At 37.6% G+C, this 22866-nt stretch overlaps 1 protein-coding gene across 1 annotated transcript in view; it reads left to right on the forward strand.

The window, feature by feature from the left end:
* Positions 1 to 22866, forward strand: part of SLC26A7 (solute carrier family 26 member 7) — a 192062-nt gene that overhangs the window by 132523 nt on the left and 36673 nt on the right. Inside the window, exons 11-14 of the mRNA XM_007948748.2 lie at positions 6575 to 6681; positions 8100 to 8166; positions 13924 to 14061; positions 19626 to 19674. Coding sequence (XP_007946939.1) covers positions 6575 to 6681; positions 8100 to 8166; positions 13924 to 14061; positions 19626 to 19674 — 361 coding nt within the window. The remainder of the gene's footprint in view (positions 1 to 6574; positions 6682 to 8099; positions 8167 to 13923; positions 14062 to 19625; positions 19675 to 22866) is intronic.

Consider the following 22866-nt stretch of genomic DNA (forward strand, 5'->3'; position numbering starts at 1 on the left):
ACCTGAGTTTAGAAACCATAGGAAGAATAGATTTGATGCATTGAACACCAATGATAGTAGTGCAGACAAGTTGTGGGATGACATCAAGAACATCAAACATAAAGAAAGCAAAAGATCATTAAAAAGACAGAAGGAAGAAAAGACAAAAATGGAAGTCAGAAGAGACTGAAACTTGCTCTTAAACAGTGAGTAGCTAAAGCAAATGGAGGAAATGATGAAATAAAAGAATTGAACAGAAGATTTCAAAGGACAACTGGAGAAGAAAAAGTAAAACATTTGTTGTGTTTACCTCATGCCACTCTGACAGGAATATACCACAAATGGAATAGTTTGGACAAACAGGAGTTTATTCTCTTACAGTTTTGGAGGCTGTAAGTCCAAGTTCAAAGTGCCAGGCTCTAGGGCCTGGGTAAAAGCCCCTCAACCTTGAGCTTCAGCTTTGCCTCCTCCTTCAGGCCCACTGAAGCTGGAAGGTTTTCTTCACTCAGACAGCTACTGGCTGCTGAGACTGACAAGACTAAGGTTGACAAGTAAAAAGGCACAGTCCCAATATTACCAAACCACATGGCAGGCCATTAATTCAAGTCCATTAAAAGTCCCAAGATTAGCAGGACATGGCAGGCTGCTGAACAACGACTTAGCTACATGCAGGGTTCAAGCGTGCCATAAGCTAGAGACCATTCCCAAAGATGCTTCTTATATACAGGAACCAGACCACATCCCTAAGGCATCTACTCAGCTACTCACAGTAGATTCCACCATGGAGTTGATTACCAGTCTCATCATGGGGAATAACTACCTCCAGCTGCCCAGCCACTCAACCAGGTCCAGCCAAGTTGATGCACAACCTTAACTACCACAATATTATAATGAAATGGGGAAAGACTTGAAATTAGACAACCAAAAGGGAGGAACATGCTTAGCTTAGTATTTCTCAAGCTGAAAGAAGTGAAGAAAAAATTCAAGCCTTGAGTTGCAATATTGAAAGATTCTTTGGGCAAAATATTAAATAATGCAGGGAGCACTGAAAGAAAATGGAAGGAATACACAGAATCACTGTACCAAAAAGAATTGTTTGATGGTCAATGATTTTATGAGGTAGAATATTATTAAGAATCTATAATATTGAAGGAAGAAGTTGAAGCTGCAAAGAAAATATTGACAAAAAAAAAAAAAAAAAAGCTCCAGGCTTTGATGAAACACCCATTGAGATATTTCAACAAACAGATGCAGTGCTGTAGGCACTCACTCGTTTATGCCAATAAATTTGGAAGATAACTACCTGGCCAACTGACTGGAAGAGATCCATATTTGTGCCAATTCCAAAGAATGGTGATTCACCTGAATGCAGAAATTGTCAGACCATGTCGTTAATATCACATGCAAGTAAAATTTTGCTGAAGATAAAAAATGCTTGTAGCAAAACATCAACAGGGAACTGCCAGAAATTGAAACTAGATTCAGAAGAGTACATGGAATGAGGGATATCTTTCCTGATGTTAGATGAATCTTGTCTGAAAGTGAAGAATATCAGAAAGATGTTTACCTGTGTTTTACTAACTATGCAAAGGCATTCAACTCTTTGAATCATAACAAGTTATGGATAATAATGCAAAGAATAGGAATTACAAAACACTTAATTGTTCTCATGAGGAAGGTAGACCAAGAGGCAAATAGAACAAGGATTTAAAATGCATGGTTAAAATCAGGAAAGGTGTATATCAGGGTTGTACCCATTCACTACACTTATTCAGTTTGTGGGCTGAGCAAATAATCCAAGAAGCTGGACTATATGAAAAAGAATTTGGCATCAGGATTGGAGGCAGACTCATTAACAGTATATGATATGAAGGTGACACAACCTTGCTTGCTGAAAGTGAAGAAGACTTGAAACCCTTACTGATGAAGACCAAAGACTACAGTGTTCAGTATGGATCACACTTCCACATAAGGAAAACAAAAATGCTCACAACCAGACCAGTAAACAACATCACAATAAATGTAGAAAGATTGAAGTTGTTAGGGATTTCATTTTACTTGGATCCACCTGCAATGCCAATGGAAGCAGCAGCCAGGAAATCAGAAGACTTTTGCATTGGACAAATATGCTGCAAAAGCCTCTTTAAAGTGTTAAAGACCAAAGATGCCACTTTGAAGACTAAAGAGTGCCTAACCCAAACCTTGGTATTTTCAATTGCCTTACATGTATGTGAAAGCTGCACAATAAGTAAGGAAGACTGAAAAAGAATTGATACATTTAAATTGTATTGGCAAAGAATATTGAAAATACCAGGGACTGCCAGTAGAATGAACAAATCTGTCTTAGAAGAAGCAGAGGTGGAATTCTTGGAAGCGAGAATGGCCAGACTTCATCTCACATACTTTGGTCACATTGTCAGAATGACCAGTCCCTGGGGAAGATATCATGCTTGATAAAGTAGAGGATTAGTGAAAAAGTGGAAGACCCTCAATGAGATGGATCGATAATGAAGGGATCAGTCATAGCAAGGACTGTGAGGATGGCTCAGGACTGGGCAGTGTTTTATTCAGTTATATATAATGTCACTATGAATTGGAGCCAACTAGATTGCACCTAACAATAGCAACTTTACTTGCCTCTATTTCATTTCCTTTCTTTTGTGTTTCCATTTCTCTGAATAGATCCCTTTCTAATTCCTTTATGATTTTTAAAGAATCTAGATAATTGTTGATAAATAATGTAGGGAGCAAAGGAAGTATGGTATGAGATGGAACAGTCCACATTTTTGATTTAGACATGCGTTCTGAAGTAAAGCCTCATAAGCGACAAGCACTCTGGTGATCTGATACTCACTATCTCCTCTCCATTCTTTATTTTGCTTTCCCTTTGGTTAGGAAGTTATATTATAAATAATACAAATGGCATTTCACATTTACTATGGTCCTGTGGAGGAGCTCTGGTAGCATAGTGCCTAAGGCACTTGACTGCTAACCAGAAGGCTGGCGGTTCAAACCCACCAGCCACTCCTCGGAAGGAAGGTTGGGCAATCTACTGCCTTAGTGATACTGCCTCGGAAACCCAAGGATGGGTTGCTATGGGTTGGGTCCGACTCCATGGCAAATAACAACAAACAACAACATTGTCCCGTGGCACAAACTAAATCTCTATGGGTCTCTTTCCCACCTCGCTGCTGACCAACTCACCCTTAGAACTTAGAGGCCTTCTCAGACCTCTAAGTATAGAATTTTTAGGACCATGACATTTGTGGAGAAATCTGTAATTGGTCAAACTCAGAGGAGACATAGCTTCCAGTGTGTTCCTTGATTATGATCCGAATTCCACAGTGTTTGTCTGGTGTGTATCATATTTCGTAGTTAGGAGTTATGACCATATCTTTATCTCATTGAAGCTGAATTACCTCTCCCTATATATTCATTATTGACATTGTTTTGGGTAGATTTTGATAGAGTAAAAATGCCTTTAATATGCTACCTAAATCTGAAATCCAAATCTATGTTTAAAAATGTAAGTCTGGTAGAAGTGAGCAAGGGATTTACAATCAGAAAAATAACGACAGGTAAGTAGGAGGCTGTCAGAAGAGTGTAGGGGCATAGTACATTGTGAAGTAGCATAGCATCAGCGAATGGAGTAGAGGGGAGGGCTTGTGAGATTTTTGATCAATGATTAATAGAGTTTGGGAAGGGTGATGCCAGTGCTTGAGCACTCAACTACTAGCCAGGCAGTGATTGCTCAAACCCACTTAGAGGTACCTGGGAGGCCAGGGTTCTGATGTAGTACCTTGTAGGATACTGGTGTTATAATTGAAAGAAGGCAAACATTGGAGGAGAAGCAGATTTTTTGGTGAAATTAATGAGTTTTCATTTGGACATTTGAAATTGTCTGGTAGACAGTTTGAAAAACAGTTCATAAACTCAGATTGGTAATATTCTGCTTATGGGTGAGGATTAAAAACTTGGAGTAATTAAGTAGTATAGTATGGGCTAAGAGTCAGTTTGACACAGGTGGTCTGGATATAACAGGTAAGTGATTATTCCTTGGGACATTGGGTTTATCTTGACAATGGCCTTATTTGGCTGATGTGGGCAGGTGTCCTTAGCTGGTAGACAATGAGAAGGCATGGAGTTTTTGAAGTATGATCTAGTCATAGCATTAGGAGTGAGAACACTGAACAGACTTTTGTGGTATAGAATACTCAACAGACAAACTATACCTGGAGCATGAAGGAGGTCACCAAAGATGTGTGTTTAAAATAAGTTGGAGGTTGAAATTCTTAAAATAATGTAAGTAGTCATTACATGAAATTTTAAAACTTTTTTTATTTCTTTAAATTTTTGTAGTTTAATAAGGATTTTACTTTGAGATGTAGGTCAAAATTCTTTTTTAGAGTAATAAGGAAATAGGACTCTGAGCCTGACTCACAGTGTCAGAACTAAATTTGAATAGTGAGGACAGAATTCACATCTACAGAGATGAAGAACATGAATTAGTCACCAAAATGTTAGGATAACAAGTGGATCAGGAAGAGGCAAGATGATTCAGTAGCTGTTAGACTGTGTTTCTATAAGGAGCAGAGTTGATTCCCTACTTGAGATCAGATTTGAGGTTAGCTTGTGGTTGTGTACAAACAGGTAAGGGAGAAAATAGAAGAATATTTTATAAAAACACAGATGCAAGAGCTAACCAGTTCCTGTTAACTGTGATAACGAGCCTTGGAAGTTTTATTAGGAATTATTACAGAATAGTATTGGGACTTATTCTAACTAATAGATATTTTTCCTGATCTATGTTACTAATTTCCAGGGTGTTTTTTTTTTTTTTTCAAGCTATAAATGTAACATTGGGAAAGAACTAAGCACTTTGTGAGCCTGGCTTCCAATGGATGGCTATGTGGGCGAGTAAATATGCTATAAAAATAGAACCAGATGTTAGCAAAATTTTTGGTTGCTCTGGTGAATCATGGCCTCCAAGCTCTGTGGTTCTTTAAAGGGCTAGGGCTAGGCTCTTTCATTCCCTAACCCATATTGAATCATGGAGGCTCACCGGGAAGAATTGGACTTAAAGCTTCTACTGAGGTCTTATCCTGCTTCTCATGCGGATTCTGTAAGCACTGGGAGACGAGTAAGACTCAGAATAATCATGAGAAATTAAGGAAGTGATCAAAAATTTGCAAGATTATTTTGTATATGATTAAATGCAGTGTAATACATTAGGATGGAAAAGAAGCCATACTATGTATAATTAGAAGATTTGGCTGTCTATTCACCTGAATAAATGAAAACATCTCAATGCTCTAACCTAGTGGATGGTAGATGGGTGATGTTCAGATAAAAAGTACTTACTTAGCATTATATTTGTACATGATGGATCATAACATGAGAATCATTTAAAATATATTTTATCTTTTACTCCAGAATGTGTGTTTTTCTAAACCAAGAGGAATTTCACAAACAAAAATCCCTCAATTGCTTCCAAGGGCTCGGTTTTTCAAAATACCCCGTCATTAAGAACCACTCAAGCTCAGTACAGATCAATGATACCCTTTAGACACATTTGTTTCGAACCTGTCTGGGAACAACAACAACAGCAAAACAAATAACAGAACTGTGCCCTCTGAAAATTCTATGCTATTATTAAATTACAGAGGAGTTTCTAACTCATTTGTTGTTGAAGATGTTTTTAAATGATAATTCAGCTATAGGGATAGAGGAATCAATTTAGAATTACAAACATAGTTATGTAGGTGGGAAAGAGAGTGTGAAAATTTTGTTAGTATACTATTTGACAAAGGTAGGATTTCATGTTTAGAAAATATAACCTTCTGGATTTCACAAATTATTTTGCTTCTAAAGATTTTTTTTCCAGCAATAAGCTTACAGCTGCCAACTATAATAAACTGTAATTTCAGGTAGTAGACAAAACTACAATAATTTTGGAAGTCCAATGAAAAGAGAAATGGAGTATCTTACAATCTTTTAAAATGTTCCCAAGAAGTTAATTGACCCTGATTTTTAATTTTCGCCATAAAGCGTCTCTTGAAAATAAAATTGAGATGATCTTTATAGTAGTTGGTAAAAAAAAAAAAAAATGGCATTGGCAATGTTAAGTTAGCATTTTAACATTAGACTTAAGCTACGTTAGTTATTATTATTTTTAGCAACCCTAGAAAACAGAATATTGTCAGGGATGACCCAAGATCTGCAAACAATTGCTTATAATATTATTTCATTAAATGAGAAAGCAGTGGGGAATCATGGATGCTTTTGAATAATGATTATCAACTATTTACAGATCTTAAATAGTTTTTTTTTTTTTTTTTTGATTGAGGATTGAACTAAGGGTTGGTGTTGTCTAGAAACAAAAGAATAAACCTTTTTAAACCCACCCCTGCCCCTGAGAGTCCGATGGAGCCAGGATTTGTTTCTATATTCCTAGATTCTGTTTACCACTTGTTAAATAATATATTCTTGCTGAAAAGCTTGGTCAAATGAATATGGTAAATATGATTTTAAGGGACTTAGCAATCAGGAGAAAAATCAGAATATCAAAGACCTATATCTTCTGTTTCTCTTTCAGGGCATATGGGTCAGTACATACATATTTACGATATGTTTTGCTGCCAATGTGGGATTACTGTTTGGCGTTATCTGTACCATAGCTATAGTGATTGGACGCTTCCCAAGGTAAGATCTTATTTAAATGTTCTGTTTATTCTAACAGAACAGCAGAATACATGATGTTGCCAGTTACCTTTAATTCTTGCAACATGTAGTATCACAATCTCATGTTGTACTTGATGCTAGACCGTTAGAGGCATATAGATAAGGAATGTTCCATACACAAATGACACTTAGCAATGTTGGTCTCTACAAAGAGAAACATCTTATCATTACTTTGAATATAACATTATGCCCCGGTGGCACAACAGTTAAGCACTTGCCTGCTAACTCAAGGGTTGAGAGTAACGACTCATCCAGCTGTCCTCAGGAGAAAGGCCTGGGGGCCTGCTCCAAGAAAGGTGACGGCCTGGAAACGAGACAACGGAAAGCTGAGAACACAATCTACTTTGTCACATGGGCTTGCTCTTCCTCAGAATTGACTTAATGGCACCTAACAGCAACAGTTAAATCAATTAGCCCAATAGCCATATACTGTATCCTACAACTATATATTTTTGTACGAAGTGAAGGAATGCAATAATAAATGTCAGTATACAAACCATGTAGTAATAGAATTATTTGGAAATTAAATAACCTAAGCAGGTTTTATTTTTCAGAAGCCAGACTAATCCTTAATAAAAATTGTTGTTGTTGTTATGTGCCGTCGAGTCGGACCCGACTCATAGCGACCCCTCCTTGGATTTCTGGGGCAGTATCACTATGGAAGTAGATTGCCCCATCTTCCCTCCGAGGAGTGGTTGGTGGGTTTGAACCACCAGTCTTCTGGTTAGCAGTTAAGTGCCTTAGGCATTATGCTACCAGAGCTCCTTTAATAAAAAATATTTGTAGATAATTTTTGGAGGAATAGCCTCTTCCATCTCTTTATGGAGGATCTGCAGACCCTTCCCCTGTTTTAACCAGTTCTCTCCCTTTATTTCCAGTGCTCGTCATCTGATAACGCTCAACTCATTTTTCATCTTTCCCTGAATTCCTTATGAAATAACAATGTTAAGTTCTACCTCTATAGATTCAGTCTTTATAGAATCTATCTGTATAAATTAATCTTTATCAGTTTCTGGCTTAAATGTAATAGCTTTGATTCTATCTTTATTTCTTTTCATCTAAGAGTTTGTTAAACAGGTATACTTTCTAACCTTTTCTCTTTCACAAATCTTTACTATTCTACTGTTTGTTGCTGGAGATATGGGTCCTGGGAACCTAAAAGAGAGAAACTGCATTTGTTAATCTCTACTTAGAGGTCTTCTTTGTTTTGGTCTATTCCTGAGCACCCAAGCATACATAGATTTGACAATGTTTTATGAAGACATTGGTTACAGGATCTAAACCGTTTCAGACACAACCTAATTGTGGCGACCTTTTGGTTTCTTCATGGTTTTATAGTGATTAGGAAATGACTTATTCTCTGTTTTCCTTCATTCTAGAGCAAAGACTATGAGTATAAAAAACATCAAAGAAAAGGAATTTAAAGTGAAAACTGAAATGGATGGTGTAAGTTTAGCTTTGTTTTTCTTTTATACAATTATTGATATTTTTATGAGTCAGATAGTCTTAAAAGAAGTAGAAAAATTAAGAATTAAAAGCAGGATAGTTCTATTTTTAATGAGATATAAACTTTTAAAGGTATATATAAGACACCTCACATATGGTGATCAACATGCAGAAAATAGGGGGGAAAAAAGGAAGGGGGTCATATGTCTTGTGGTTATGAAATGCCAATAGGATCAATTTCTGGAGCACCTTTTCAAATGCCTTAGGCACTCCACCACCAGAGCTCCCTTTTCCAGGAAACAACTTACATAAATTGTCTCATCCTTTCTGTGCCTAGGCAGGGCAATTGATTATGTTTGAGTTTAGTTTCTTGTTCCAAGAGATGACCAAAAGAATTTAATGTGAGGAAAAAAAAATGTTGATTTGAATTTTTAGCCAGTTTCTGAAAATTGGCCTCAACTTGAACATGCTTTGTAAATGTTTGGATAACCTTCTTTTTCTTTGTTTTTCACATTCAGTTGTTCCCGTACCTCATGATTCCCTTCAGAACAGAAAAAACTGACCTCCACTAGAATGACCAATATCAGGGATTTTCCAAGTAGACTAGAAATGGGCAGTAACATCAGGAGTCCTTCCATAATATTCAGGGCTTATGGAAAAGAATGCCTTGTATTTGTAATAATTATTGAAAGGGTTTGCCTCCTAGAGAGCTATTTGAGCTCATAGCTTTGGAGGTTGTTCCCAGCCCCATTTTCCACTAATGCTATCTTTCTTTCCTTTTCCATCCCTTTCTTTTCTGTCCTGGAATTCTCCATGGGAATTTACTGGTCATGCAAAATCCGAGACTGATGCTCTGGATACCTGATGTCCTCTGCACATCCACATCTCAGCCAGAGCTATGTGCATCAGCCTTGACATTCTTAACTTTGATGTGGAATTGGACATTGGGTTCAAATGTCCTAAAGCTTAAACATCACCACTTTATAAGTTCTGTCCAATCGTTACCTTCATTGTAGGCTAAACCTGCAAGGTAGTAATGAGAGAATTTGTAGGAAGTTGAAAATTTCTCTGTATCTCTAAACTTTGATTGATTGCATTCTCGTCATCTGCCTGAATAGGAAATAAATATGGCTCATGAGAATCTTAGTTTTGTTAGACTACTTGTTGTCGTTGTGGTTGTTGTTGTTATATATGGTCTACACCTCGCTATTTAATAGGTTGTATCAGAAATAAGAGGGAAACCTATTCTAAGAAAGAGCAAAATTTGAAAATGAACTGATAGTAAAACTAACTTAAATAAAACAAAATCTGACCATATTATGTTATTCCTTCCCTCCATTCATGCACCCTTCTTCATGTGAAATATCCTTTCCCAGTTTGCGAGATCTCTTCCTACTCAGTTAATGCATTAATTGAGAATTTCTTTTCTGAAACTATATCTTTGTTCTTTAATGATGATAGAGATTGCATCAAAGAATTTAGCAAGATTAATGACCTATTTGTCATTGGAAAAAGCCTTTTTTCAACAGTATAAATAATGGCTATACACATGGACATTGCTAGATGGAATACACAGGAATCAAATCGACTACATCTGTGGTAAATGACAATAGAGAAGCTCCACATTATCAGTTAGAACAAGGTCAGGGTGCCAACTGTGGAACAGACCATCAGTTGCTCATATGCGAGATCACTGAAGGTGGAGAAAATAAGAATGAGTCCACGAGAGCCAAAGTAGGATCTTGAGTGTTTTCTACCCAAATATAGGGACCATCTTAAGAATAGATTTGATACTCTTAATAGTAATGAGTGAAGAACAGACAAATTATGGGATGACATCAAGGATATCATACAAGAAGAAACCAAAAGGTCATTAAGATGACAGGAAAGAAAGAAAAGACCAAAATGGATGTCAGAAGAGACTGAAACATGTTCTCTAATGTAGAGTGGTACCTACAGCAAATGGAAGAAATGATGAGGTTAAAAAAAAACTGAACATAAGGTATCAAAGGGCAACTTGGGAACATAAAGTAAAGTATTACAATGAATTGTGCAAAGCCCTGGAGTTAGAAAACCAAAAGGGAAGAACTCACAGCATTTCTCAAACTGAAAGAACTGAAGAAAAATATTCAAGCTGCAAGTTGCAGTATTGAAGGATTGTGTGGGCAAAATATTGAATGATATAGGAGGCATCTAAAGAAGAGGGAAAGAATATACAGAGTCACAGTACCAAAAAGAATTGATCTATGATCACCCATTTTGGGAGACAGCATATGATCAAAAACTGATGGTATTCGAGGAAGAAGTTCAAGGTGCACTGAAGGCATTGGTGAAAACAAGGCTCCAGGACTTGACAGGTATGTTTCCACAAACGGATGCAATGCTGGAAGCACTCCTTCATCTATGCCAAGAAATTTGAAAGAGAGCTACCAGGTCAACCAACTGGAAGAGACCCATGCTCATTTCAAAGAAATGGGATCCAACAGAATGTGGTAATTATTGAACAATATCATTAATATCACATGCAAGTAAAATTTTGCTGAAGGTAATTAAAAAATGGGTGCAGGAGTACATTGACAAGTCATTGGCAAAAATTCAAACTGGATTCAGAAGAGCATGCTATTCTGATTACCTAGTGCCAGTCTGACAAGAATATACCATATATGGGATGGCCTTAACAAACAGGAGTTTATTCTTACAATTTGGAGGCTTTAAGTTCAAGTTATAAGTGCCAGACTCTAGGGGTTGTGTGAAAGCCCCTCAAACTTGGGCTTCAGCTTTGCCTCTTGCTCTGGCCCACTGAAGCTAGAGGCATCTCTTCACTCAGGCAGCTACTGGCTGCTGATGCTAACAAGCCCAAGGTCGACAAATAAAATGGCACATTCCCGACGTTACCAAACCACACAGCAGACAATTAATTCAAGTCCATCCTAAGTCCCAAGGTCAGCAGAGCATGGCAGGCTGCTGAACAATGACATGGCTACATGCAGGGTCCAAGCGTACCATAAACTAGAGACTATCCCCAAAGTGTCTCCTTATATACAGGAAGTAGATCACATCCCAAAGGCCACTACTCAGCTGCTTGTAGTAGATTCCACCATGGAATTGATTGCCAGTCTCATCATGGAGAATACTACATCCAGCTGCACAGCCACTGAACCAGGCCTAGCCAAGCTGACACACAAACTTAACTACCACAGATGTAGAATGAGGGATATCATTGCTGATGTCAGATGGATCTTGGTTGAAAGCAGAGAATACCAGAAAGATGTTGATCTCTGTTTTATTGACTATATAAAGACATTTGACTATGTGAATCATAACAAATTATGGATAGAATTGGAATGTAAGGAATTCCAGAAGACTAAATTGTGCTCATGAGGAACCTGTATATTGACCAAGAGGTAGTTGTTCAAACAGAACAAGAGAATACTGCATGGTTTAAAATTAGCATCAGGGTTGTATCCTTTCACCTTATTTATTCAATCTGTATGCTGAACAAATAATCCAAGAAGCTGAACTACTTGAAGAAGAATGTGGCATCAGGTGGAGGAAGACATTAACAACTTGCTATATGCAGATGACACAACCTGGCTTGCTGAAAGTGAAGAAGACTTGAAGCACTTACTGACGAATATCAAAGACCACAGCCTTCAGTATGGATTTTGGCTCAACATAAAGGAAACAAAAATCCTCGCAACTGGACCTATGAGGAACATCATGAGAAATGGAGAAAAGACTGAAGTTGTCAAGCATTTCATTTTACTTGTATTCATAATCAGCACCCATAGAAGCAGCAGTCAAGAAATCAAATGACCTATTTCATTAGCTAAAAGACCTCTTTAAAATGTTAAAAAAAAAGATCTCTGGTGGTGTAGTGGCTAAGGCATTTGACAGTTAACCAGAAGGTTGGAGGTTCAAACCCACCAGCCACTCCTTGGAAGGAAGATTGTTGGGCAATCTACTTCCATAGTGATACCACCTTGGAAACCCAAGGAGGGGTCTGTGAGTCAGATCTGACTCAATGACAGTGAGTTTAAAATGTTAAAAAGCAAAGATGTAACTTTGAAGACTAAGGTACAACTGACCCAAGTCATATTATTTTCAATCTCCTTGTATTCATTGTCCAGGATTCACATGCAAAAGGATTATTGGAGAAGAATTGATAACTTTGAAGTATGGTTTTGGCAAGGAGTATTTGAATATACCATGTACTACCAGAAGAACAAATCTTTAATCAATTTTGTAGAAAGAATTTTTTTAATACTATCTGGTTTAAATATCTACCTTTTAAAAATATAAGATAATGAAACTGAGAGAGGTTAAATGAATTCTCCAAATTTGTATACATAATGTTTTCTCTCTCCTGCCCTTCCTTCCTCTGCCCGCATGCATTGATGTGTGCATCTTCTGTGCGAGTACTAAAGCTTGGTGACTTGCTTTATTTAGCTGATAAGGTATCATTATTTTTTAAGAACTTACTATCATCTCAATATCTAGATCAGACTCCCATTCCGAAGGTTGTAGAGAAGAAGACTTGAGTTGCACACCACCGATCACTGCCAGGAAGACATGGGCCAACATGGAGAAACCTTTGTTTTGAAACTCTTCCTTCTCTCTTTCTGCACCTTTCATCTACTTCCTGGCAATCTAGTGTAGCCTAGGCTGCCCAAAGTAAAATTACATCCCTGATGGTACTTCTCTTTGTTGTTCCTTCCATTAGAGCTATTGGCTGCTGGTGGGGTTATATATCAGCCAAAGGAAAGTTATGTCATTGTGAAGTAAATGACTGATAGTTGACCCTTTAAGGATACATATTCATCTGTTTAAAATACTGTACAGTGGAAGAGATGGTTTTGAAAGGATAGGTCTTCCTGGTACTCTTTGAATATTCTAGGCTATTGCCAGGGGTAGATTACCCAATGAGCATGATAAGCATGAGTTTACTGGTGTTTACTTACTATTGTTGTTGTTGTTATGTGCTGTCGAATAGGGCTCGACTCATAGCGACCCCTCCTTGGGTTTCTGAGGCAGTATCACTACGGAAGTAGATTGCCCCATCTTCCTTCTGAGGAGTGGCTGGTGGGTTTGAACCTCCAGACTTCTGGTTAGCAGTCAAGTGCCTTAGACACTATGCTACCAGAGCTCCCAGAGCTACTTACTATTCTGTAGCAAATAATTTCACATGGATGAAACCATGTGAAACTGTTCACTACAGATTAGTAAGTAAGCATAAGTAAGCCCATGCTTACTTTGCTTTCTGGGTACTATGTTCCTGTCAAGGATTATAAACTTGAAAAGAAGCTTTGATTCTGTAGGAAGGTACCATGAGTTTGGGAGAGAAACAGATTCTAGCCACACTGAGAAGCAGAATCTTTGATGTGGTGAAAACATTTAGATTGATACAGATAAGTAAGTAAGTACAAGTAAGTTAGTGCTTACCTTGGTTATTGGGTAATCTGATACTCTGCTGCTCCTCAAAACCCATTCTATACAAACAAGGGCTACTTTCTGAAAAGCTGCAGACCTGTCTCATGGTTATTGATGTTTCTTCCTTAAGAGCAAGGACATGTTTTCCTAAGGAGTGTGATAGTATATTAAATTTTCTAAATAAATTTTAATAATGAAAATGTTAGCTAACAGATTTCTCCTACTATCAACTGACATTTGGACTTGTTAAATTTGGACATGTTAAATATAATTATCCTCTTTTACTTAACTCAGAGCTCTGATTGTATCCCTTTTCTCCTCCAAAAGGAAACCTTGCAGCAGGTGAAAATTATGTCAATAAACAACCCACTTGTTTTCCTGAATGCAAAGAAATTTCATACTGATTTAATGAAGTTAATCCTAAAGGAAAGTGCCAGCAACCAACCGGTTGATGATATCAGCAAGGTAGGACAAGCTATTTCATGATTAGAAAATCATACTATAGCTAACTTTACAATGTTATAATACTGAAAAATATATACTATAAATACAATACGATATAATGTTTGGAGACCTCTACCCCAGCAAAACCTAATATTATATTATATTTTTTATTTGGTTCTTGAAGTGAACATTTAGATAATCATTCTCTTATCCATTCATTCATTTATTCAACATATATCAAATGAACATATTTACCATATATTGTAATTCTGAGAAGAGCAAGTAAGACATAGTACTTAGCTTAAAGGACATTTTACCAAGAGAGAGAAGATGGACATGAAGAACCTCAACGGAGATAAAATATGATAAAATGACTTCAGAGGAGCACAAACTGTGCCACTACTATTAAAGCATTATTATAAAATGCCAGCTTTGTTTGTCTACATAAGTTTTTTCAATTAACAGAGATATTGAGTCAAATATGCTCCATGTGATTTAACATCAATGGACCATCTGTGATCACTTGAATCCTTAACCTCTCTGCAGTTTTTAAAAACTGTGGTTTTTAAAAGCATGGACTTTGATGCTAAGCTACCTGAGTTTGCCATTTACTACTTGTGGGTCCTTGGCCAAGTTATTCATTTTTTTTTGTGCTTCAGACGCCTTCAGACTCTGATTAAATGAGTTACTATGTACGCAGCTCTTACAATAGTGTCTAACTAACTGGACAGTAAGTAAGGAAAAGTGAAGATGAATTGATACATTTGAATTATGGTGTTGGTGGAGAATATTGAATATACCGTGGACTGCCGAAAGAACAAACCATTGTGTCTCTGAAGAAGTACAGCTAGAATGCTGCGTAGAAGCAAGGGTGGCTGGTTTTGGGTCATCTCACAGACTTTGGACATGTTATCAGGAGGGCCCACCCAGTTCCTGGAGAAGGACATCATGCTTGGGAAAGCAGAGGATCAGAGATGGATTGACACAGTGGCTGCAACAATGGGCTCAAAAATAGCAACAACTGCAAGGATGGCGCAAGACCAGGAAGTGTTTTGCACTGTTGCACAGTCACTGTGAGTCAGAACTGACTTGATGGCACCTCGCAATGACAACAGCAACAGTTTTATTATTATGATTGAATGCACGTTCCATCTTCTCCATGAAGCTTTCCTGTAGTATTCTGGATCACTAAAATTTCTTTTTTCTCTTGTATCTTGGAGCATATGTTGCCTACCAATGACTCAGGTAAATAGGAGATCTTGGCCCTCTTATGACAGGTGCCTCAGGAACTATTTTGCACCACATTCATGTCCCTCACTATTTCATGCTTATGCCTTTGTACCTCGTCTAGATCCATATATATCAAGAATTTCAAGATGGTGGCAACAGAGCATTATCCAAATATTAGACCCTTTTAAGCATGGGGTGCTTTGCAACTGCACAGGTCACACACCCACAAAGCTGATTCTGCCTATATGACACTATAACACTAAACATGCCTTTACCCTCACTATGCTCTCCAGGATTTCACTTTCATCAGCATATCAGGAACCATCACCAGTGGCTTAAGATTGAAGAGAACATGATTTCATGCCGAAGGAGAAAACATATTTCTAGGTTCACTTCTTTTATGAAGCTGTGTTAACACATTGTGGCAATATTCAGCTGTATTATGACATTAACTTAGTGGAAAATTTTTTCCTTAGTTCCAGGTTATCAAATTAACCTTAAAGAAGTTTTTGGTCTTTTTTTTATTTTCCAAGTTTGAATTTATATATTGAAATGATAAGCTACTTGGTAGGCTTTATCACATTCTAGTAGAGGAACTGATAGAAGTGAAGATTCTTAGAACTGTCATCTGATCAATCAATATTTTTCTGCAGACTGTTATCCTGCAAAAGCAAGGTTGCTCCAATTTGCTTTCAGAAATTAAAAACTGGCATGTGTTTATCCTGTAGACTGTCTGCTAAAAAACAAATTTCATTAACACAGCCCCCTGTAAGGGAATACTACACATGTGATTTTACCTTCTTAGAACTTCAGAAATTTGTGTCTAATAAGCAATTAGAGTCCCTTGGATTCAAGTTATTGTCAGGTAATGACACCCAAAGGGATTCTTTAAACTCAGAGCTTTATGATAGTGACAAAGGTTTTGTTGAGAGGGAGTCCTACCATAATCAGAACAACGCAAATGTATCTATTTGCCTATTGTGAATTTTAAAGGGTATACCAAGGATTGAGGAGCTCTGGTTTCTCAGTGGTTAGGGCATTTGGTGGCTAACCAAAAGTTTGGCGATTCAAACCCACGAGCCACCCTATGGGAGAAAGATGAAGCAGTCTGCTTCTGTAAAGATTTAGTCTTAGAAACCCTATGGGGCAGCTCTACTTACTCTGTCTTATAATGTCCCTATGAGTCAGAATCGACTCAGTGGGAGTGGGTTCTGTATCAACAAAGGGTTGATACAGAAAACGTATAGTCATGCTGTCTGAGGAACTGAGAGTGGACCCCTACTCAGAATGGTGAATGGTCTGGTGTGGCATGGCTGCTCTTTTGGTTATCTTATATTATCCCTGGCAGACTCTGTCTGTATGGGATACCTACTTTTTTCAAGGCCTATACACTTATTCAAAGTTTTGTCTCCTTATGTTGTGCTTGGCACAGTGGTCTTCCTGTTCTTTGGCTCAAACCTGTGTGCCCTGCCATTGCCTCTGTCTTCCCTTCTCTGAAGCTGTATTTTCAACAGACTGAGGTTATGAAAAAGGCATTTGAAACACCCCAGGGCAGGAAGAATCACATCAAAACAAATGCTGAGAAAGGATCCCCTGTTTTGTTATACTATTGCCCTTCCTGAATATCATTAAATATCTTCCTGGATGCAGAAGCTTAGGGGACCTCAGGGGTGCTAGTGTCTGATGAATTCATGCGCAATATTATATAGGATACCAGAACTCACGTGATAATATTAAGCATTGCTTTGTAGCTTGGCTTTTCAAGAGAAGTTTTAATCTGTTGTTTATTCAAAATTTTCTTTTCCTCAGGCAGAGCTTTTTTTAAAACAGACTTTTATCTTTTAGAACATTTTTAGATTTATAGATAAAATTTGAAAGTAGAACCGAGAGTTTTCTTATACCCTCCTCCCATACCCTATAAAAATTCTCCTATATTGACATCTTACGTTAATTTTAATTAATAAATAATAACATTTGTTAAAATTAATGAACAAATATTAATGCATTGCCATTTACTAAAATCCATACTTTATTCAGATGTTTTTTTACTTAGTGTCTTTTTTCTGTTCCCAGATTCCAATCTAGAATACCAGCCGATATATAGACATCATCTCTCCTTAGGCTCTTTTTGCTATGAGAGTTTTTTATACAGTTTCTTAGATGTTTCTTGACAGATATGAGTAATAGTGATCAGGTATTTCATCAAGTGCTTCTCTACTGGAATTAATATGATGTTTTTGTCATGGTTAGACTAGACCTATGGGTTCTGGGGAGAAAGACCACAAGAAGTGTCATGTTCATGACATCGTATCATAGGTACATACAATCAAGATGATTTATCACTGTTGAGATTGACCTTGATCACTCTAGTGAGGTGCTGTTTATCAGGTTTCTGTACCATAAAGTTATTCATTTTTCCTCCTTTCTGTACTGTACTCTTCCAAAGGAAGTCACTATGGACAGCCCATATGTCATTTCGCATGAAAGACAGATTTCATGGAAAAGTAGTAGTGGTTAGGAGCATGAAGTTTTTGGAACTGGAAAAGCACAAACTTTCGTTTTAATCCAGAATCTTACCAGCTTTGTGACTTTTCTCAATTATGTTAAACTTTCCCAATTTTAGCTCCTTGGTATGAAAGATTAGAAACTTTGTATAATTGTTCTGAAAGTTAAATGATCACTGTAAAGTCCTTGATACACAGTGAGTGTTAGAGAAATATCAAGCATCATCATTATCAAAAATAATTATGTGATGGTTAGGTTTGTGTGTCAACTTGGCTGGGCCTGGTTGAGGGGGTACAGATGAATGTCGTTATTTCCCATGGAGAGATTGGTAACTAATTTATGGTGGAACCTATTGGAACAGTGGGAGCTCTGGTAGCATAGTGGCTAAGACACTTGCCTGCTAACCAGACAGCTGGCGGTTCAAACCCACCAGCCACTCCTTGGAAGGAAGGTTGGTAATCCTACTTCTGTAGTGATACTGCCTCAGAAACCCAAGGAAGGGTCGCCATGAGTTGGGTTTGACTCGATGGCACAGAACAACAACAGCAGCATTGGAACAGCTCAGTAGCTTGTGGTCTGCTTCCCGCATGTAAGCAGCAGTCTTGGGAATGGTCTCTAGTATGGCACTCTTGAACCCTGCATGTAGCCAGGTTGTTGTTCAGCCTGCCATGCTCTGCTGACCTTGGGACTTACAATGGACTTGAGTGAATGGCCTGCCATGTGGTTTGGTAACATTGGAACTGTGCCTTTTTCCTTGTCAACCTTGGGCTTGTCAGCCTCAGCAGCCAGTAGCTGAGTGAAGAAAAGCCTCCAGCTTCAGTGGGTCGGGTGCAGGAGGCAGATCTGAAGCCCAAGGCTGAGAGGCTTTCACCCAGCCCCTAAAGCCTGGCTCTTTGAACTCGGACTTAAAGCCTCCAAACTATAAGAGAATAAACTCCTGTTATTCTTCAAGCCATCCCATTTGTGGTATATTTCTGTTAGAGCAGCACTAGGTAACCAACAAATAATAATACATTATTTGAAGAGTGGATAGCATGTGATTTCATTGGAGGTTTCAATTATTGGCAGTTTTCAAACAAGTTTAACTGGCAGAAACGGAGCCATTTTTATTCTCCAGCATTCTAGAAATCAGGAGTGTTTCTCAGGCATATTTTCATACATCTACAGATGAACAGTTATCTTTTTCATATGTATGTGTATATTGGGTATTGTTGTTGTTGTTGTTGTTATGTGCCGTCGAGTCAGCCCTGACTCATAGCGACCCCTCCTTGGGTTTCCGAGGCAGTATCACTACGGAAGTAGGATTGCCCAACCTTCCTTCCGAGGAGTGGCTGGTGGGTTTGAACCGCCAGCCTTCTGGTTAGCAGTCAAGTGCCTTAGCCACTATGCCACCAGAGCTCCTATATTGGGTATATACAAATATATTCAAAAGTATACACACACACACACACACACACACATACATATATATGATCAGTGGCTTTCCCTCACAAAATGCTGTCTTAATTTTTCTTAATGAAAATATGATTAATTTCTGATTAGATATACTACATGAAAAAACACATGCAAATGTTAAATTTCTGATGAAAATAAAAGCAAACTTAATCTTTCCAAAAATATTCCAAAGTGACTTGGCAATATAAATTATCTACTAAGCTAAAAATACTTAGAACAGGTTTTGATTTTCTCATTTCAGAGTTTTTTGTATTTATCATCCTCAAAAAAACTAGTGAAGAATAGTTTTAGAGACTAGATTTTTGTTCTTTCTGAATAAACAAATAATGTGCTTTTTACAACCACAGAAATTAATTTTATAACATTATCCTTTTTTATATTTGTTTTCATTTCAGTGTGAACAGAACATGCTGCTCAGTTCTCTATCCAATGGCAATTGCAATGGTGAGTTAGCTGTCAAAGAAACCCAGCAGATTTTTAAGTGTTCTAACTTGAAAATAACCATAGAATGAAGTCTTCTTTGCGCCTCCTCTCTCTATCCCTCCTGCCTCCTCCTCTTTTCTCTTTCTTCCAGCGCTTTCTCCTCCTCCTCTCTTCCTACTTCTTCTCTTTGCTACTTCTACTCTTCTTCTTCCTCCTCCTCTCTTCCCCTCCTCCTCTCTCTTCTCCTTCTCTTCCTTAATCCTATTCCACTGTCCCTTGGTAACCATACACTGGACCATAATGCAAGTTTCAACACAGTTCAAATAGGGATATTATATAGGATAGGTTTCTGGCCACCTTACAGATAGCTAGAAAATTATAAAGCAAAGAAAGTTACAGAAAAGATAACTTGAAAGTTCTCACATGTTTGGAAGTTAGGAACTATTCTTTCAAATTACTCATAGGTCAAAGAAGAAATCATACTGAAAATTAGAAAAAAAAATAAATTATAAGGGAAGTACTGCATATCAAACTTAAGGGACATAAATAAAGCACTATTTAAAGGGAAATTTATACACTAAGCTGTGTTGCATATATTAGAACAGAAGTCTAAAAATTAATGATTTAAGCATCTATACCAAGAGGTGGAAAATGAACATAATGAAATAGAAGGGGGGAAATAATAAAGAAAAAAACAGAAATTAATGAGACAGAAAAAAATATAATTAAGAGGACCAAGAAAGCACAAATCTGGTTTTTCAAAGAAACTAATAAAATTGTTAATTACCTAATAAGAGTAAGATGACTGACATCAAGGACATCAAACATGATGAAATTAAAAGGTCACTAAAAAGACAGGAAAGAAAGAAAAGACAAAAATGGATGTCAGAATAGACTTTCAAAGCAATCAGAAGAAATGATGAAGGAAAAAAGCTGAGCAAAAGATTTCAAAGAGTGGCTTGAGGAGACATACAAAGTATTATAATGGAATGCACAAAGACCTGGAGTTAAAAACCAAAGGCAAGAACACTGTCAGTATTTCTCAAGCTGAAAGAGCTGAAGGAAAAACTCCAGCCTTGAGTTACAATATTGAAGGATTCTATGGATAAAATATTGAACTATGAAGGGAGCATCAAAAGAAGGCAAGAAATATGCAGAGTCACTGTAACAAAAAGAATTGATGGACATTCAACCATTTCAGGGGGTAGCATATGATCAAGAACCGATGCGTTGGTACTGAAGGAAGAAGTCATGCTGCAATGAAGGCACTGGCAAAAACAAAGCTCCAGGAATTGATATTTCAGTTCTATTTCAACCAGTTGAGATGTTTCAACAAATGGTGCAATGCTGGAGGCACTCACTTGTTTATGCCAAGAATTTTGGAAGACAGCCAACTGAGTGGAAGAGATCCATATTCATGCCCATGACAAAGAAAGGTTATCCAACAAAATGTGGAAATTATTGAACAATATGTCATTAATATCACACACAAGTAAAATATTCCTGAAGATAATTTAAAGACAGTTGCAGCAGTACATTAAAAGGGGACTGCCAGAAATTCACTCCAGATTCAGAAGGTGTGGAATGAGGGATATGATTGCATATTGGCTGAAAGCAGAGAGTATCAGAAAGATGTTTACCTGTGTTTTATTGACCATGCAAAAGCATTTGACTGTATGGATAATAAGATATAATGGATAACATTACAAAAAGTAAGAATTACAAAACATGTAACTGTGCTTATACAGAACCTGCACCATGAGACAGTGAGGCAGTCAGTAAGACCATGAGACAATCAAACAGCACAAGTAGATACTTTCTGATTTAAAATCAGGAAAGATGTGCATCAGGGTTGTATCATTTCACCAAACTTATTCAATCTGAATGCTGAGCAAACATTCTGAGAACCTGGACTGTATTAAGAAGAGTGTGGCATCAGGATTGGAGGAAGACTCACTGTTGTTGTTGTGAGATGCTGTTGAGCCATCTCAGACTCATAGTGACCTTATGTACAACAGAATGAAACACTGCCTAGTCCTGTGCCATTCTCACAATCCAAGCTATACCCGAACTCGTCATTGCAACCACTGTGTCAATCCTTCTTGTTCAGGGCCTTCCCCTTTTTATGCTGACCTTCCACTTTACCAAGAATGATAAACTTCTCCAAAGAAGTCCTTTCTGACAACATGACCAAAGTAGGTGGGACAAAGTCTGGCCATTCTCGCTTCCAAGGAGCATTCCTGCTACACTTTGTCTAGGACACATTTGTTAGTTCTTTTAGCAGTCCAAGGTGCTTTCAGTGTTCTTAACCAACACCACAAGTCAAAAGCGTCAACTCTTCTTCGGTCTTCCTTATTCATTGTCCAGCTCTCACATGCATATGAGGTGACTGAAAATACCATGGCTTGGGTCAGGCACATTTTAGTCTTCAAGGAGACATCTTTGCTCTTCAGTACTTCAAAGAGTTCTTTTGCAGCAGTTTTGCCCCATGCAATATGTTGATGTCTTGACTGCTGCTTCCATTGGTGTTGATTGTAGAATCAAGTAATATGAAGTCTTTGGCAACTTCAATGTTTTCTCCTTTATTATGATGCTGCTTATTGGTCCAGTCATGAGGATTTTTGTTTCCTTATATTGAGGTGTAATCCATACTGCAGACTGTAGTCTTTAATCTTCATTAGTAAGTGCTTCAAGTCGTCCTCACTTTCAGCAAGCAAAGTTGTGTCATCTATCACATGTTGTTAATGAACCTTTCTCTAATCCTGATGCCATGTTCTTCTTCATATAGTCCAGACTCTAAGATTATTTGCTCAGCATACAGATTGAGTAAGTATGGTGAAAGGATACAACTCTGACGCATTCCCTTCCTGATTTTAAACTATGCAGTATCCCCTTGTTCTGTTTGAACGGCAGCCTCCTAGTCTTTGTACAGGTCCCTCATGAGTACAATTAAGTGTTCTAGAATTCCCATTCTTCTCAATGCTATCCATAATTTGTAATGACCCACACAATCAAATGCTTTTGCATAGTCAATAAAACACAAGTAAACATCTTTCTGGTATTCTTTGCTTTTAGCCAAGATCCATCTGACATAAGCTATGATATCGCTCATTCTATGGCCTCTTCTGAATCCAGCTTGCATTTCTGGAAGTTCTCTGTCAATATAATGCTCCAACCATTTTTGAATTATCTTCAGTAAGATTTTACTTGTGT

This window comes from Orycteropus afer, unplaced genomic scaffold, assembly GCF_000298275.1.
Source record: "Orycteropus afer afer isolate SDZICR_OR568_19922 unplaced genomic scaffold, OryAfe1.0 scaffold00222, whole genome shotgun sequence".
NCBI lineage: Eukaryota > Metazoa > Chordata > Mammalia > Tubulidentata > Orycteropodidae > Orycteropus > Orycteropus afer.